General features: G+C 40.1%; 1 protein-coding gene across 8 annotated transcripts in view; it reads left to right on the forward strand.

Moving 5' to 3' along the window:
• The window catches only part of OCRL (OCRL inositol polyphosphate-5-phosphatase), a 58361-nt gene extending 41322 nt beyond the window's left edge, over nucleotides 1–17039 (forward strand). For 5 of the 8 annotated variants that reach the window (XM_077987688.1, XM_077987689.1, XM_077987683.1 and 2 more), the window contains 8 exons: nucleotides 409–574; nucleotides 829–1064; nucleotides 8848–8871; nucleotides 11518–11634; nucleotides 12698–12782; nucleotides 13406–13533; nucleotides 14337–14448; nucleotides 14638–17038. In XM_077987688.1, the coding sequence (XP_077843814.1) occupies nucleotides 409–574; nucleotides 829–1064; nucleotides 8848–8871; nucleotides 11518–11634; nucleotides 12698–12782; nucleotides 13406–13533; nucleotides 14337–14448; nucleotides 14638–14762 (993 nt within the window). In that variant the 3' untranslated portion in view covers nucleotides 14763–17038. 8 annotated transcript variants of the gene reach the window in all.
• The last annotated feature ends 760 nt before the right edge of the window (nucleotides 17040–17799 follow it).

A 17799-nucleotide genomic window follows, 5' to 3' on the forward strand; every position in this document is an offset into this window, starting at 1 on the left:
GTTAATACATGCGAAGCTCTCAGAACAGCACCCGGGACATAGTAAGCCCTCCGTTGTTAGCTGCTCTTGTTTAATATTTCAGAGTTGCTAGTTAATTTATATCTCAGAAACCAGGACTTGGTCCCAGGATGAATACTCTGAACCAAGGTTGGGTTACCCTCTTAGGATCCTAGGAATGATCAGAGTAGCCTGGAGAAGTAGCAGGAGCCACCTAACTCCTTCTCTGCTGGTGTGAGTATAATAATACATGCAAGTGGATGGTGTGAAGTTGGTTCAGTTGGTGAATGTCTATGGCATTTGCACACCTGCTTAACAATTACCTTACTCCTCATATCCTCTATGGAATAATCCAACTGACTTACTTCCCCTACTAGTGATGCATGTTTGTGTCTGTCTGTTATTCCCCAGTTTGTGTTTGAAAATGTGAAGTTTCGGCAACTACAAAAGGAGAAGTTCCAGATCAGCAACAATGGACAGGTTCCCTGCCATTTTTCTTTCATCCCTAAACTTAATGACAGCCAGTACTGCAAGCCATGGCTTCGGGCTGAACCTTTTGAGGGCTACTTGGAGCCAAGTGAGTTTTCCCTTTACCAATGTCTCTGCTGGTAATGTCCTCATGACTCCCATCCCCTTGGTCTAACTTTCTGTTTTCTAACCACATGTCTCTTACCTTTACTGTCATATTGGTGATACCTCTTGTGCGTGTCCTATCTCTTCCCTCTCATTGCTTAATGTTTTTTTTAGAGGACACTTTTCTGTTGGTTCTTATACTTTTTGCTTTCCCACTGGAAGTTTTTCTATTACCATGTATCATCTCTTACATTTCAGATGAGACAGTGGACATTTCTCTTGATGTGTATGTCAGCAAAGACTCTGTAACCATCCTGAACTCGGGGGAAGATAAGATTGAAGATATTCTCGTCCTTCACCTGGATCGAGGCAAAGATTACTTCTTGACCATCAGTGGAAATTACCTCCCAAGTTGTTTTGGCACATCCTTAGAGGCTTTGTGCCGTATGAAAAGACCAATCCGAGAAGTTCCTGTTACCAAACTCATAGACTTGGTAAGAACCGTCCCAAGACATAAACCTCTTTTACATTTAATTTTCATAATACTTAAGTGACATCCTCTTTATCTTTGTGCTTTCTGTCTTCTTTTGGCCACAGGGGATGTCAAATGATAAAGAAGCATGTTACTTTAGCACTGTTTTGATTAGATTACGCCTTAGAGGAAAGAGGGGGGACTAATCTGCAGTTGGCTCTTGTTGGGAGTACAATAGATAATACTAAGCTCACCAAATAAGATTAAAGACTCCCCTCTCAAAGATATAATGCTTATTTGTTAAGCTCTTCATACTCTCAAGTCACTTTTGTATAAATTAGCATGTACGTGAGGTATGCTAAGTGGGGCAGGCAGAATTATTCTCATTGAGCATATGAGAAAAACTGAGGCACAGAGACATTAATGTGCCCAAAGTCAGTACCATCAGTTAGTAACAAATCTAGCACCCAAATTTCCTGGTTCCTGGTTTAGTATTCCTCACTAATACCACATTATATCTAATCAGAGTAAAACTTTGCTGCTTATGGAAGCATAGAACTATACTGCAACCCTGGAGTACCTGAATCAGAATCCCTGGGGGCGCTTATTACAGGTACCCTCACTTCTGGCAATGGAATCAGAATCTCAGGATGTGGAGCCTACAAATCTGCATTTTATCCGCATTCCAGATGCTTATAATGTACATTGAAATTTGATGCTTATTTAATGTGATGTGCTTAAGAAAGAAAAGGAGGTTGATTTTCCCACCTCTCCCACAAGCCAAGCTATAATATTAATGTTTTTGTGAAGGAAGTACTTACTATCTTTAGTAACATAAATTGATTTAGTAATAAAGTTCGTTGTATTAAGAAATTTCCTTCTTAATGAAAATACTGTTGGATTGTATGCAGAATCTCTTTGGGCTACAAAAGTATATTCTTGGTTTTTTACCAAAGAAAATTAGGTGAGGTGACAGCATACGTTATCCTTACTGTTAGTATTCATTCACATGGATCCTTTAGGCCTAGCCAGAGCGAGTGATTGTGTCTAGCAGGGAGCTCTAGACCCGCGGGCAGGCTGCTGGCTTGTCTGAGTCCGATCTGTTCTGTTGCCATGGAATTGTTTTAGCCGTGACTCAGATAGCAGATTAAAACACTGAGTCCAGCCCCGGCATTCTTTCTTGGAATTATACTTATTTCCCTAGAGCCTTCATGGCTGAGTATATTACCTCTGTTTGAGAGAGAACCATTTTCTTCAGAAATTCATATCCTACTGTTCTGCTGTTTTTCATGATAATTGTTTTTCTCCTAACATTATATTTCTGTCTTTCAGATTTTAGTATTTCACCTTTTAGAATACATTTTGGATGATGAAGTTGTTTTTCCTTATTTCTCCTACCCCCTTTCCTTCATCTCAGACATAATTTCCCAGCTTTCTTTGTTTCAGCTTTTTATTATGAAAAATGTCAAATGTGCAGAAAAATGGAAAGAACAGTACAACACACCCCCACATGCCTTCTGTACATATATACACACAGATGTTTTTTGCTGTGTCATGTAAAATTAAGTGGTAATATGTCACTTCACCACTAAACACTTCAGCCTGCATCTCTTAACAAAAAGGGCACACTTAAGCACAATACCATTATTATGTATAAGAAAACTAACAGTAATCCATAGTATCATTTAACATTCAGTCCATATTCAGATTTCTTCAGTTGTTCCAAGAATTTCTGTTACACCTTTTTTTAAACCAAAATCCAATCTGGGTTCATATAGTATTTGGTGAGGTCTCCAAAGTCGCTATTGGAGTAGTGCAGTTCCCACTTTCTTTAGTGACATTGACTTTTTTAGGAGTCCAGTACAAATGTCCAGTCAAGGGTCTACCATTTTCTAAATTCGTCTGGTTGTTTCTTCTTCTTTTTTTTTTTTTTTTTCAAACTTATCCCTTTTGTACTCTCTCCTTCCGCCTACATGTAAACTGAAACCTACCCTTATTTTTGATCAAAGTCAGTGAAGATATTAGAATATCTTTGCCATTAATATGAAAAACTGCAAAGCCATTAATATGAAAAACTTGGCAGTTTTTCGTATTCTGGGATTGGCCAGAAGAGGCTCAACCAGCATAAAGTTTTTATTTTATGTAAAGTATACTATCAGGTAATTTTACCATGTTTGCTCGTGAATAGAAAGGAATCAAAATCATTAGAGGAATGAATGGCTCTTTGTGAAGCCTTTTTCCTTCTTTTTGTCACAAGTGATTCAGGGTTAAAATAATAGAACCCTGATCATTTTTAATTACAAAATTTCCTAGTTTTTATTAAAATGTATGTGTGTGGTCATCATTTTTCTTTTGAAGCGTTTATTTTGTAGGATTTAGGGTTCTGATTCTTTTCACAGTCTGTTGCACTTCAGTGTTATTAAATTCCTGTATCTCATTGATGAGGAAATTATCTATACAGGTTGATTATCCATTATCCAAAATGCTTGGGACCAAAAGTGTTCAGATTTCAATCTTTTTCAGATTTTCAAATGTATGCATTATATACTTAACAGTTCAGCTTCCCTAATCTGGAAATCAGAAATCTGAAGTGCTCCAGTGAGCATTTCCTTTGATCATCATGACAGTACTCAAAAAGTTTCGAGTTTTGGAGCATTTTGGATTTCTGGATTGGGGATACTCAACCTGTATTAGTGTGGAGCAGTAAACAAGAAATCTGAAAATTACTACCCCATCTTTAATACCTTCCCACTCTGTTGTGACTTGATTTTGACCTTTGAAATGATTCCTCAGGTATAGTATTCATGTTTTTTTTTCCCAGGACCCAGTATCATATTTCAAATCTCATGAGATGATGCTATTAATAATGGTACCTGCCCTCTGTTGTATTATTTGCTCTGAAATTTTGGTGAAGCCAGAAATGAGTTCAATGTATGTGTTGTCTCTCTATGTACTGTTTTAGAAAGATCCTTATGCACTGTTTTAGAAAGATCCTTATGCCACACCATCTTCCCACCAAATGCAGAGTGAAATAACTGACATAATTATTTTTTATCCTTCCAGCTCTTTTCATAACAGTGACTTTGCCACTTCTAGAATAGTTGGGATTAGCACAAGTGGGAAACGGATGAAAATCTACCATTTGTAATCATCTTTATTCTTTCTCAGAATTAAGATAGATTTTTCTGTTATATTAACTAGAATATTAAGTAGCAAATAATCCTCAATATTGATTCATTACATACTGGATACAAAGTATTAAGGAGTTTATGTGAGTTCCCATAATTTAGTGGTGATGAAAGTATATTTACATGTAAAATATGGCTAAACTTTAAGTCATGGTTAATAGGGAGTTTGGTTACAGATAATCTGAACATTGACCACCTTTACTGACTAATGTCTGGTGTGCTTGGTAAGTCAGTATTTTGGAAAGTCATATAAAATGAGTATTATGGAGGTTGTAGTTTGTGTTAACAATGGGTTCCTTTCCTGTGCTATTTATTAAAGCCCTTATATGCTATAAAAGCCTATTGGCTGACCAGCTAATCCCTGTAGAAATCAGAATCAGCCTGTTTTCATTTTAATGAATATTTAATACATGTAACATTAACATGACTGAGAAATAAGTTTAGCACATAAGAATAAAGTGAATTAGGAAGGTGATTTGGGGTTAGTTATAGAAGTATTTTCAGTCAAGTCCAAGTACTTAGGAAACATGTATTAATATAGTGGGTGAGCAGGCTCTTCCAGGCATAAGGGACATCTTGAATACAGGGTAGAAGGTGAAAGTGAAAAGATTGTGTATGAAAAACTGTAAGATTTCCCTGGTACAAGTAAAGATCAAGGATAAAAATGTATGAAGCTGGTTAGGGAGAATGGGGCAGGTGGTAGAGAGTCTTGAAGTCAGTACATAAGTTTATGCTTGAGCCAGAGGGTATCTAGAACCATCAGAAGGGTTTGCTGATTAGTATGAGGTTGCAAATTGATACAGTTGGAAGAACATTCTGGTGTTGCTTGTAGAATGGACTAATTGAAAGGAGACAAGACTTGAACTTGCCAGATGTGGCTAAGTTGTAAATACAGAGATGAAAAAAGCTGAGGGATGAGTAGAGAAACTGTATTTGCTTGGGGACATATCTGTTGGGAGAACAATATTAAAAATTTGAAATAACAGGAATAACTTGTTAATTTGTCCATAGTTTTTTTTTCCCATTATGTTTTTACTTTGTCTTACTAATCTAACCATCCATTTCTTACTCCATTAAGTATATGGCTTGTATTTCTTCTCTATTCATATGAACTAATCCTTTTTAGAACTTCATTTTCCATTCAGTTTTCGGCTATTTATTTATTTATTTCTGAGATGGAGTCTCACTGTGTTGCCAGGCTGTAGTGCAGTGGCACAATCTTGGCTCACTGCAACCCCCGCCTCCCAGTTCAAGTTATTCTCCTGCCTCAGCCTCCCGAGTAACTGGGACTATAGGTGCGTGCTACCACACCTGGCTAATTTTTGCATTTTTAGTAGAGATGGGGTTTCACCGTGTTGGCCAGGCTGGTCTTGAACACCTGACCTCAGGTGATCCACCTGCCTCGGCCTCCCAAGGTGCTGGGATTACAGGCCTGAGCCACCGTGCTCGGCTATGCTTTTTATTTTTAAATTTGGATATTCTACCTCTAATTGACTCTTTTATATTATTTTAGCTGCATTTGCCACGGGGAATAGTCTTCTGAGGGTGAATGTTGGGGTAAAGAATGATTTGCATTGCATTTGCTGTGTGCCAATATTGTCCCACTGGGGAAATCCTGAACTCAGTTTCCTTTTTAAATGTAATCCATGTATAGCCTTTTGCAGAGAGTGGGCATCTCTGCTCTTTAAAATTCGTTGGACTAAGTGATTCATAGTAGAAACCTTAGGATTATTATGGGAGTAAGTTGTTTACTAATAAAGGCTAAGTGACGTTTCTATTTTCAAAATTGAGACCAGGGTTTAATTCAATGTAATTTCTATGTTGTTTCTTTGTGCCTGTACCTAGAGAAGTAAATCTCTTGTCCCTCCATCCGTATTTAATCAAAGTCCTTTCGATTCTTCTTTCAGAGTTTTCTCTTGTATTCATTTGTAAGTGTATGTATATACCTTTTATTATACATATATAATATACCCTTTAATATATATATACTTAGAAATTATATATATACCTATGTGTGTGTGTGTGTATATATATATGTTTATAATTTTCTATTATTAAGATGTTTACCTTCTTCTGCTTGACCTACCTCGGTAGCCTTTGAATGATCCCCTTGTCTTTCTCACTGTCTCTCTCTCTCTCTTTCTCTGTCTCTGCCCTTCAGTTTTCCCTATTCAGGGCTGTCAGATTGATCTTTCTGTACTACTGCTTTGGGGCCTGTCACTTCCTTGCTTAAAGGTAGTCAGTGGCTCCCCCATGCCTGCTGAATACAATCCGAATGCCTTAATCTGTCATGTAAGGTCCCCCCAAGGCTAACTTCAACATACCTTTTCAGATTTATTTCCCACTGTTTTTCTTGGCATTCTCCATGCACCCCACAAACAGATGACTAACTTCTTCGTAATCTCAATTTGTGATTTACAGTCTCTGTGCCTTTTGTTTATTTCTGCCTCTTCCACTTGTAATATTCTCTCCCCATCTCTACCCTTTAAAATTCTGTGAGTCTTTTAAAGGGCTAGCAGTGATCTATTGAGAACTCGTATTCATGAATTATGACAATACCAGTCTGTAAACTCTGGAACTCCTCACCCCAACTCAGTTGCAAATCAGAGTCAGGGACAAACCAGGTATTTCTCCTTTATCCTCATTTCTCATTGCCTTCCCCTGCAAAGGCATTTTAGCACAATGCCTTGTACCGGAGGATGGCTGCTGCTTAAAGAAAACTTTTTTGAGAGCCTGGTTTGACAGGTTAGTATACAAAATCTCTGTCTAGTTTTATTCATATCATGTATCAGATATTCATGGAAGGAAAAATATAAAATGTGTCAGGTAGATTCTTCATTTGATAACACGTCCTAAATTTTACAAGAGGTTCTAGTATAAAATTGTATCAGATGTTGGGTACTCAAAATCAACTTGACATTAAAAGGTATTGTAATTATAGTACTATAAATACGTACCTTATAGAGGCTATTATTCTAATGACTTTATTTCATGTGGTATTTAAGAGTCTAGGTAAACCCACAAAAGCATGTTTAATTCGTGAAGTATCTACCAATATTAAAACGCCTAATCCCCATGGATAACAGTCTGGGAGGAATGCATTCAGTATTACCACTAGGAATGCCAGGGAACACATGCTTTTCCTCCTCCCTGTCCACTCCCAGCTCCCGTACATCTCAGACAGTAAGATTGGGATTTCTCCTTTTACCTGTAAGAACTGAGACATGTAATTTAGACTTGAGCGCTTAGTGGTCCATAGTCAGATTTGAAACAATCCAGGTTGGGAGTCACTGGGGAGGTATGAGGAACCTTGAGGGACCCAGACCTTCTGCTGGCATACTGCCCCATCACCCCTTGGTTTTAGGCTGCTTCAAGGTAAATATTACTATCCCTATTTTAGAGATGAAGAAACTGAGGCTCTATGAAGTTTGGTAACTTGTGCGAGGGCTATACAAAATTGCCAAGAGGTGGAACAAAGATTTGTACCCAAGCCTGTCCAACACCAGTACCTACACTCTTTCCATTAACCACGCTGTCTTTTAAGTGGGGTTTCTCACTGTCCTTAGCTTGTTATGGAGAATACATTCTCACAGTTTTCCTCTACCTCTCTGTCCAGGAAGCAATCACATTGTCCTTTTTGAATTGTCTAACGGAACATAGTGATAATGACTGTGGAGTTGATCAGACCTGGGATCCAATCCTGATTCAGCCACTTACTACCTAATAGTGAGTGTGGCCTTGGGAAAATAATTGAAGCTTTCAAAGCCTCAGTTTCTTCATCTGTAAAATGGGAATAATATCTACTTTGGACGTGTGTACAGATTAAATGACTGTATATAAGCACTTTGCACAGTTCCTGGTATATGACAGATGCTTCCTAAGTGGTGGTGGTAGTTATTGCTGCTATTGTTATTGGATTGTAATAACAGCATAAAAGACAGGAAGATTAAAAAGATACCTTCTTACCTATCCCCTGCCTCTCTTTTTTCTCTTATACCCAATAGGAAAATAAAAATAGGGGATAATGATGGATCTTCTGCTCTGCAAAGGTCTGAAATGAAATTCATTTATAGTTCAGAAGGACCTTCAAATCTGGGCACTCTGAGGGCCTTTGAGGAGGGGAGTGGATACGAGGAGATAAAAAGGAATCTGGGATGCTGCTTAGGAGGCTGGCTGGCGTGAGAAGAGTGAAAATGGAAAGTAGAGTGGTTTACCATCTCTTTCCAGATGGCCACTGTTGGGCCTACAGCCATATTCTTTCAGTGAGGTATATACCTCAGTGCACCTGCCTCCAAGCAGCAGACAGGAAGAGACATTGGGGCATTTGGCTGGGTCAGTTGGCAGATGCCAAAGGACACAGAAGTCTAGAACCGCACGTATTTATTGAGTGATATTCTCAAACTGCACAAAAATTTAAAATGTCTAGTAGAGAACTTTGTGTATGAAAAATGTATTTCATTTTCAACAATCATAATTTATTTGAAGAATTCAAAGCTGTTTAAAGCATGTATATCTGGTAAGATAGTGAGTTCTAATACTGATCTGTTTCTAATTCTGTAAATTAATTCTAATCATATTCTGTCTGTCAATGACTTTCTTTTCCTGCTCCGCTCTCAGGAAGAAGACAGCTTCCTAGAAAAGGTAATGCAATCCATTGGTGGTTATGAGAGTTTCCCTGTGCTTGATTAACACTTAACTGTGGTCCCTGGAATTTGTCCCTAGGCGTTCCCATATCAGAGACCTCTGACTTGGTGAGACTCCCCTAAAGTCCTACCAGCTGTCCTTAAGTGTTTGAAGTACAGGAAAGATATTTACTGTAGCAGTCAAGTCATTGAGACTCGGAACATAAAAACAGTAGGACTCAAGGTTCTAGATTTGTATTTTTGAAATGAGAAGTAACTACAGAGCCGTCTTGACGTATCTGAATGCTCATGAATTGGAGGAGGGTACCAGTTAGCTGTCCTCCATTTCCAATGACAATAAAACCAGAAGAAGTAGCTTTCTGTTGCATTAAGAATGATTTGAGGTTAATGATCATAGCAATTAATTTCAGAAAAAAATACACAGATATGATCAAGAAATAGAGCATAGAATAGAATTGTGGACCTGAACAAGATCATAAAAGATCATCTGGTTCAGGCCTCTACCTTCAGACAGGGTAAGGTATTTTCTCCATTCTAATAGATGAGACAACCAAGGCCCAGAAAGGTTGAAAAACTTGCTGAAGTCATACACCCTCCCCACTTGGTGGAATTTAATGCCTTTTGATGATGGGGATGGCATGCTGTTTTCATGCTTTAGTTATTAACACTAAGTAAGGTTACAAAGTGTGGGCTTATCAGGCGCTGAATGTGTCTTGTTGAAAGAAGACAAAGTAACTTGGTTTTCCTTTGAAAATTAGAGTTCAGGATAATTTGTGAAATTATTCAAGTATTGTTTCTTGTGCATGATCTTTTCTCTGGACTTTGGAGACACAACTGTGGCATTCCATATTATCATACAGGAATTTGAAAATGAATAGTGGATGGTGTATGTAATCTACTGACATTTTATTAACCTTTTTAAACCACCAAGGTTTGAGACAGCTGTGCTTCCTAGCTCTTCCCTGTTAAGAGCAGTCCATGTTCTGTCTTTTTATCTTACACAGTGCCTTGTGTTGCCTTAATGCCTTAGTATAGGAAAAGCTCCAGTTGGATGTCAGACTTTTTAAAAAGTACGTGAATCAGTGCTGCATAATTTCTATATGGCAAGTTTAGAGGCATCTGCTAAAGAATCAGTACATGTGCTGCATTTGGTCCAGAGAGTTAGCAGAGTGCAAGATGGACAGTGTTTTGGCTCAAATACCATGTGGATGCTTGGATTTGATACTTGCAACTGGAAAGAAGTAAATGGATGAGCCATTGATAGACATTCTGGCAACTATTAGCAACATGAATATCAAGTGATAGAATCCCAGGGACAGAAAGGAAGCAAACTGAATGTGGAAAAAAAAAAAGAAAGATTTTAAATGGTAACCAACTGTCACACTCCCTTCTCTTTCTTATTCCCTTAGAAAGGCACAGCAGCTTTTAAAGGTCATCAATGCTTGTTAAAGAACATAATGTTGAGAAGAGACCTCAGCTCGGCTGTGGTGTATGTGGTCTCTGTCAAAGTAGTGACATGCTCCTTTTTTTTTTTTCTTTTAAAGCTACGTGACTGGGGGTTGTGGATGGAATTCACAAGTTGCACAATGTTGGGCAAGAATTTCTTAGTTAAACATGCAGAATATATATGACCTCAAGCTAGAGGCGGGGGAGGGAGGAGGATGCAAAAAATTTGGTCATAGTTCTCTCCACTGGGATTTTTCTGAAGGCTACGTTCAGATGCCTTTACTATTTCAAACATTTTTTCATGTAATTTATATTTGACTACATGAACCTAAGATAACTGAATTTATTTCCTAGCCATTTCCAATTCACATATAGTTTTGATTTAATTTATGCCACTTCTGGGTTTTTCTCTTACAAAATTCTTTCAGAAGAATATAACAGATAGTAGAAAGATAGATGAAAGGAGTAAAAGCCCCTAGAAATCTTGACTGAGCTATTCCTAGAAAATGTAACTTCTGGACTCAGACCTTAGACTTTTCATGGTATTTCTGCCTCTTGGTTAGCTATATTCAGTTTACTATTTTTGGACCTTAAGGCTTATGAGTTTTAGTGCCTTAAGATTAGAACTTCCATCAAGCCTGAAATATTTACATATGTGGGTCTAATGTTGTGGAGAGTTCTCTTTAATTCCTGAAAACCAAAGAAGCTCATTTAAATCAACATTGAAAACAAACAACAGTATCTGTGGTAAGACCTGAAGGAAGAGTAAGTTAGAAATAAACAAATACCTAAGTGTAGACCCTGATCTCTCAAAGTACTATATTGACAATTGTAATTTAATAGTCCCCCCAAGTCACCAGTGCTGTATGGACTCCACTGTGACTGTATCACTGGAGCACTGGTTCTCAGTGTCACCTTTGAAAGGATTTAAACACAAGGCATCCATGTAATAAACATCATAAACTCAAATGAAATGCAGAACAATTAAGTGAAGCATTTAGGAAAGGACATCCTTTAACTGTGGGACTCGCTATCAAGTGCCTTCTGACCAGGGGTGTCCCCACTGAGAAGAAATGGAAAATCTTAAGAGATGAAGATCACATTGTACCTGCATGACCAGAATTTGAAGGACTTTAAGTTATACACCAAAATCTCTATTCTGAGACCCCTTTGATTCTCATCCTTTTCCATCTATTAGGAGAAATCCCTTCTGCAAATGGTTCCTTTGGATGAAGGTGCCAGTGAGAGACCCCTTCAGGTCCCCAAGGAGATCTGGCTTCTAGTAGATCACCTATTCAAATATGCCTGTCACCAGGTAAGTGAGAGTAGACCTTCCCTACAACTTTGGAAGGTGTGTAAATACTATAGGAAATCATAACACCTCGCATCAGCATAGCGCTTTTAACTTTCCCAAGCTACCTGCACACAGTGGCACTGTCAGATCAACTGGGTGGGTGGAAGTGTCCCTAGTCACAGATGTCACAGCTGAAGCATGCAAAGCTAAGTTATTTACTAAGACCAAGGCCTAAGTGTAGTCGTGGCAGAGCCAGGACCAAATTAAGAGCACCTGTCTCCTGGCTACTCTCTCGTTTTCCCTGGACAGCTGCACACCTGAGTCTATAATGCCTACTTTGGCTATGAGTCATGTAGGCATTAGAGATTTTTAAATCTAAAGCAGATTTTAAACCCATTTTTTAACTTGGTCCTAGTTTTTCTTTTAAATCCTATCTAAAATGCCACCCCAACTCATTCACCCCCAAAAGAGACATTTCTTGGGACTAAATTGAAAGGTAATGTTCTCTTACCTACTGAAGAATAATGTAACTTGAAAGCAAGGTTTAGTATGAGCATGCAATTTCCTCCTTCCCCAGCGTTCAGTAGTACTAGCATTTGAATGTGGTTATTCTGTTTGGACTCTGCCTTCTGCTCCTTGTCAAGAGGCTACAAGTAGGCCAGGCACGGTGGCTCATGCCTGTAATCCCAGCATTTTGGGAGGCCAAGACAGGCACATTGCTTGAGCTCAGGAGTTCGAGACTAGCCTGGGCAACATGGTGAAACCCCATCTCTATTAAAAAAAAATTTAAAAAGAGGCTAGAATTAGAACACCTGGTTTTTTGCTCTAGCCATCTGGTCCCCTGCCTTATCAGGTGTAGGCTAAAACCTTTGGAAAGAACATTTTCTTATTTGAAATAACATTTCACATGGATTAGAGAAATGCTAAAGGAAAAATGTGCTATTTTCACACCTCCATTTGTAATTATTAACACACATACCACCCTTCCCCTTTGCTTCCTGCTGCTCTTCTGATCCTTGGGTAATCATCATAACCTCAGGAGTGATTATCTTGCCTGTTCCCTTCATTCTGACTTCTTTGGTAGGAGGACCTGTTCCAGACCCCTGGAATGCAGGAAGAGCTCCAGCAGATCATTGATTGTCTGGATACCAGCATTCCTGAGACAATCCGTATCCTTTGCGACCAAAGCATAAGAAGCTGGATGAGTGCTTGGTCAAACTCTTCTTCGCACCTCTATTTGCTTTTTGTGGTTCTATATTTATTTTCTTTGTAATGTCTTTTATTGTAGGATAACCACTGACTATCCACTTGTTTCTCATTTCCTTTTATGAACTTTTGACCTCTTTCCATATCCAGCTCTTACTAAAAGGAAGCAAGGGGTAGATAACAATGACTTAAAAAGCATGGGACATAGAAGCCACAACGCTGGTACTATTCTCCTTCAGGTGATCAGTCACTCCTGCCACCACACGTACTGTTGACAGGGCAGGGAGAAGGATGGGAAACATGGGCAACTGGTTTATAGGACTGCTCCAGTGTCAACTGTCACTCTGCAGGCTATATTCCCCTGACCCTGAAGCTGGGCCAAAGCTGCCAAGAGTCTTTGACCAATTCTGTAACAACTCAGCTGCAGGGCACTTGAATCAATAAAATATCAAGCCCCCATTAGGATCAGTGTGCCCCAAATAAGAGGAAGGAAACAGTCCCTGCAGGAGCTTGAGGAAAGGAGCCCGTCGGGGCTCTGTGTGGCCTTTCTCCTGGAGCCCCTTTCCCTTGACTTAAGTTGATTCAGCTGGCAGCAACCACTCTGTGGCTGAAGCACTGCTCATTTTCTTGGAAGCCCTGCCAGAGCCAGTCATCTGTTATGAGCTATATCAGCGATGTCTTGACTCTGCTCATGATCCCCGGATCTGCCGACAGGTGGGTTCCACTGACCTGAGGATGTGTTTGACGCAGGTTCCCCCACAGAGAAGTCATCAGTTTTACAGAGCCAGATAGGCAGCCAGCTGTCTGGTAGGATGGGTCTGGATCTGTTATTAGTGGCAGGACACGAACATTGAGGGTTGCTACCCTTAAATTTTAGGTTGTGTTATTTCCTATGATATTTGCCACCTTTTCCCCATTGGCCTATTTCTGTTTACAGAAAACAGTGGGGTGGATCCCTCTACTCTAGGGTAAATTGGTGAAGCTGATTGTACATGGAATTCTGGCTGACATTACCAGGAAGGATGGGTGACACTTGGGAGCCTTTCTTCTTTTTCTCTTCTTGGTGTGTGTTTTTAATCCTGAAATGATTTTAATGCACAGTAACTGAGAGTACCTGTGAATTGGACTAGTGAGTATTGGGAGGAGTCCCCATCCATGTTAAGTGACATTGTAAAGAAAACCATTCAGCTTGGTAGGTGCCGTGGCTACATGCCTGTGGAAATGGGAAAAGAGCAGATGAACACCGACCTATTGTGAGGCGGGGTGTGCGTGTGAATGTGTGATGACCATGTGGCCTGGTCATTGAGTGGACGGGGACCAAACAGCACGGCCGTTCTTACTTTGAAGTTATAATTTGGAAGGTGTTGTGTTGGCCATGAGGAGATAATAGAAGTTGATAGATGAAACGGGTCCTGCAAGAGTTGGATTATAGAATACTATTAATGGCAGCTGTAAGTTCCTCTTACTTTCATCTTCCACCTGTTTTTCTCACTGCCTACCCCTATTTTTAAAAACAGGTGATCTCCCAGCTTCCGAGATGCCATAGAAATGTTTTCCGTTACTTGATGGCATTCCTTCGAGAACTCTTAAAATTCTCTGAATACAATAGCGTCAATGCCAACATGATCGGTAAGAGTGCTTCATGCAGCATGGGGCATTTGTTGAGAATACTCTTCATGCATTGTATCCAGTATATACCTTACTGCGTGTGCAGGCACATGGCAGTCAACAGTCATTGTCCCCAGGCCCTCCTGCCCTGAGGTTTTGCTTAGGTTATGTCTGACAAAAGTTTCCGCTTGTCTTTCTGTCGTCTTCTAGCTACTCTCTTCACTAGTCTTCTCCTGAGGCCTCCACCCAACCTTATGGCAAGACAGACTCCAAGTGACCGCCAGCGTGCTATTCAGTTCCTTCTGGGCTTTCTGCTTGGGAGCGAAGAAGACTAAGGCTTTTACTATTCTCTGATATTCTAGAAGCAGACGATCTCGGGCTCCAAGTATTTCAGAATGATTTTAAAAGTCATGCCACAGGAAGGGTCTATTGCAGAATTTCAAGTTCTGTTTATAGTAAAAAGGAAGAGTGTTTCCTAATCCCTCCTTTACCATATCCTCCACAGCAAAATACTTTTAGACTTATATTGCCAAGCCAAAGTTACCATATTTTGGTGTTTTTGTGTTTTCTCTTTATAAGGCAAAAAGATCTGTATTTACACTCCTTTACCTAGGGATGTGTTTGTTGCCCTCCTATCCAATTGTCATGATTGTCCTTAGTACCCTAGGCCTAGATTCTGAGATGTTCCCATTCTAGGCCTACAAGCACTACTTGCTGTAGCTGAGACTTGTCTAGAGTCCTTTGTATAATGCACTTTTGACCCACCCCTTCCCGGATCACTCCTTTGCACTCCACTCCCCTCGTTCTGTCACTTTGAACGAAGTCTGAGTGAGGCTAGTGACTCCTTGGGTGTCCTCAACAGTGAGTTCACTGTCTGCGTGCAGTTATTACATGCATTTGTGCATTTCTACTACAATGGCATCTTCATGTCTCTGTAACATTGGCCTTTTCATGGCTCCGCACTGGGTGGAACCATATTCTCTTAGATCACATTTAGTAGCATAACTTTAGGGACTATTAGAGATGGCATCCCATCGATGTGAGAGAATCACAATCAGAATGGAAGCACTTTGAGTATCTGAAGAGTGAGAGCATTCGTGTTTGACAGGTCCTGCTTCCCACTATCCTTTTCCTGTTGTTACTCAAATTTTACAGAAAGACTAATCCTGGGTGTCTCTGAGACCCATCTCCTGCCTAGACATCCACCTCCAGAGCAACACTGGCCCCACAGTAAAAGAGGGAGTCTTGTACCTCAGGCAGGCCCATCTAGAGCTATTGATCCTTCCCACAGCAAAGGTATTGCGGATGACCCTTAGAATCCGTTTTCTGGTCTTCTGAAGTACCAAGGGCAGGTGTTACCTCCTTCCTCAGCGGGACTGACTCTGTGCTCTACAACCAGCTCCTGCACGTAAAGGGTTTAGAGGCTCCCCTTGGCTCCCAGACCATATCCAGTGTTGTGTAAAGAGACTGGCCAATAGGACCAACCAAGCACCTTACCTCTCCCATCCAAGATGACCCTCTGAGCTTTTCATTTATTCAAACTCTGTGATACAGCCTTTTTTAAAAAAATTAATCTATATTGGTTGATAAGCCACCAACCACTGACTGCAAAACTGCCTGATGCAATTGGTTTCCTCCTGGTTTTCTTTTGTTACAACCACCCTTGCCTGTTTACGTTAATTGCAAGGAACATAACGTACAGGCTCTATGTACGATCCTGGGCATTGACTCCATGACATTTCTAGCATATCCAAGGCACCACCAGTGATTTCCCCCATTTCTTGAAAAAAAAAAAAAAAAGTACGTATTTTGCAATACGGCTAAACGCTTTCCTGATTGAGAGTTAAAGCAGTAGGAGTCAAGTTACTGGTGCCACAGAGCTGGAGGTATGATAGGTCAGGGGCTGGGTGTTGAACTTAGTTAATGGAAGACTGAGAGCAGAACAGGTTTGTCATCTCCGCAAGGCCAGAAAGTGACCACAAAAAGAGGCAGATAATAGACACTGGGGTAGGATCATACCCTAGGGAAATACCTTTCCTGGGCTTGTTTTCTAGCATATCATTGACCTGGGATCTTTGGGTGATCAAGGGTGTGGTTAGTGGAGGCTCTGTGCTGCACGTATGCAGTATCCTATCTCTTTCTACATCAGGTCAAAACACTAAGTTGGTGTACTGCCTCGACCTTTTTACACCTCATCCTGGAACATATACAGGGTTGAGAATTTTAGACAATCTCTAGGTAGAGGAGACAAGACGTAGACCCAGACGGAAGAAATCTGCTTCCCTACCATGCCTATTGCAACACCCCACCTGTAATTCCCAAGTCCTCTAAGGTACTAATTTGTAGCTGCTCTGAAGTAATGATTTCAGATTCAACTGGTAGGGAAAGACTCTGCACCTGCTGTCTTAGGGAAGAAATGGTTTAAATCCATGTGGTGACATTGCGTTAGTCTCCCTTTCACTGTTTTCTTATTCTATAATTGTTTGTTAGATTTCCCAAAAAGTCTTGATCACTAAGCAAAGCTGCTAGTGGGATTCTATATTTCGTGTCATCTTTTTTATTATAATTTATTGCAAATTTTTTTCTGAATAAATATATGTTGTGTGAAAAAGCAAAGTGTGATTTTGGTGCGGAAGCACTCAGGAGGGAGGGCTTATGTGTCACTGGGTTCCATTCGACTTGACTGCAGTCCCCATCAGCTGTGCCTGTACTGTCATTACCTGTCTTACAGGGAAATACCATTTATAAGAATTCTTGGTATATTCACCCTCAGAGATGAGAAGAAACCATCATTTTCAGAGGCTAATAAAGGCGTCCTATACTTTCAGAGGCCAGCCAAGTACCCTTATTTTAACCCTAAGGATTCAGGCAACAAAACAACTGAATTAGAGGAAAGGACGTTGACTCTTAATGCATGTAAATGTCACACTAGGTCAGATCTGTGATCCCTCCAGCCCCAGAAACCTGACAAACCCTAAGATGCACATCTGGGGAGAACCCAGTTACCCCTGCTCACATAGTCTCAAGATGTGCCTCCCCAGAGAGCCTGTTTTAACATAATCTTATTTTGCAGCTTTTGAAAACCAGTTTTGAACTTTTATGACTTATTGGGGTGATCAAGTCCATAAATTTAGTACTTTTTTGTTGTTCTCATCTGAACTGTCTAACATGTTGGGAGGAAACCCCTGATTTGAGCATGGTGCCAGTCTCCATTATGAATTGGTGGATTCTGATTCCATTCCCTTTGAGACTGAAGAAGCCACAGCTGGAGGCTTCTTCTCTACTAAGGCCCTCTTCCAATTCCCTCCAGCTGTGAGCTTGACCCTGCTTAATGTGCTGACTCAGTGTTGTCATAAACAACTTTTGAAGCCC

This window comes from Macaca mulatta, chromosome X (assembly GCF_049350105.2).
Source record: "Macaca mulatta isolate MMU2019108-1 chromosome X, T2T-MMU8v2.0, whole genome shotgun sequence".
Classification (NCBI taxonomy): Eukaryota; Metazoa; Chordata; class Mammalia; order Primates; family Cercopithecidae; genus Macaca; species Macaca mulatta.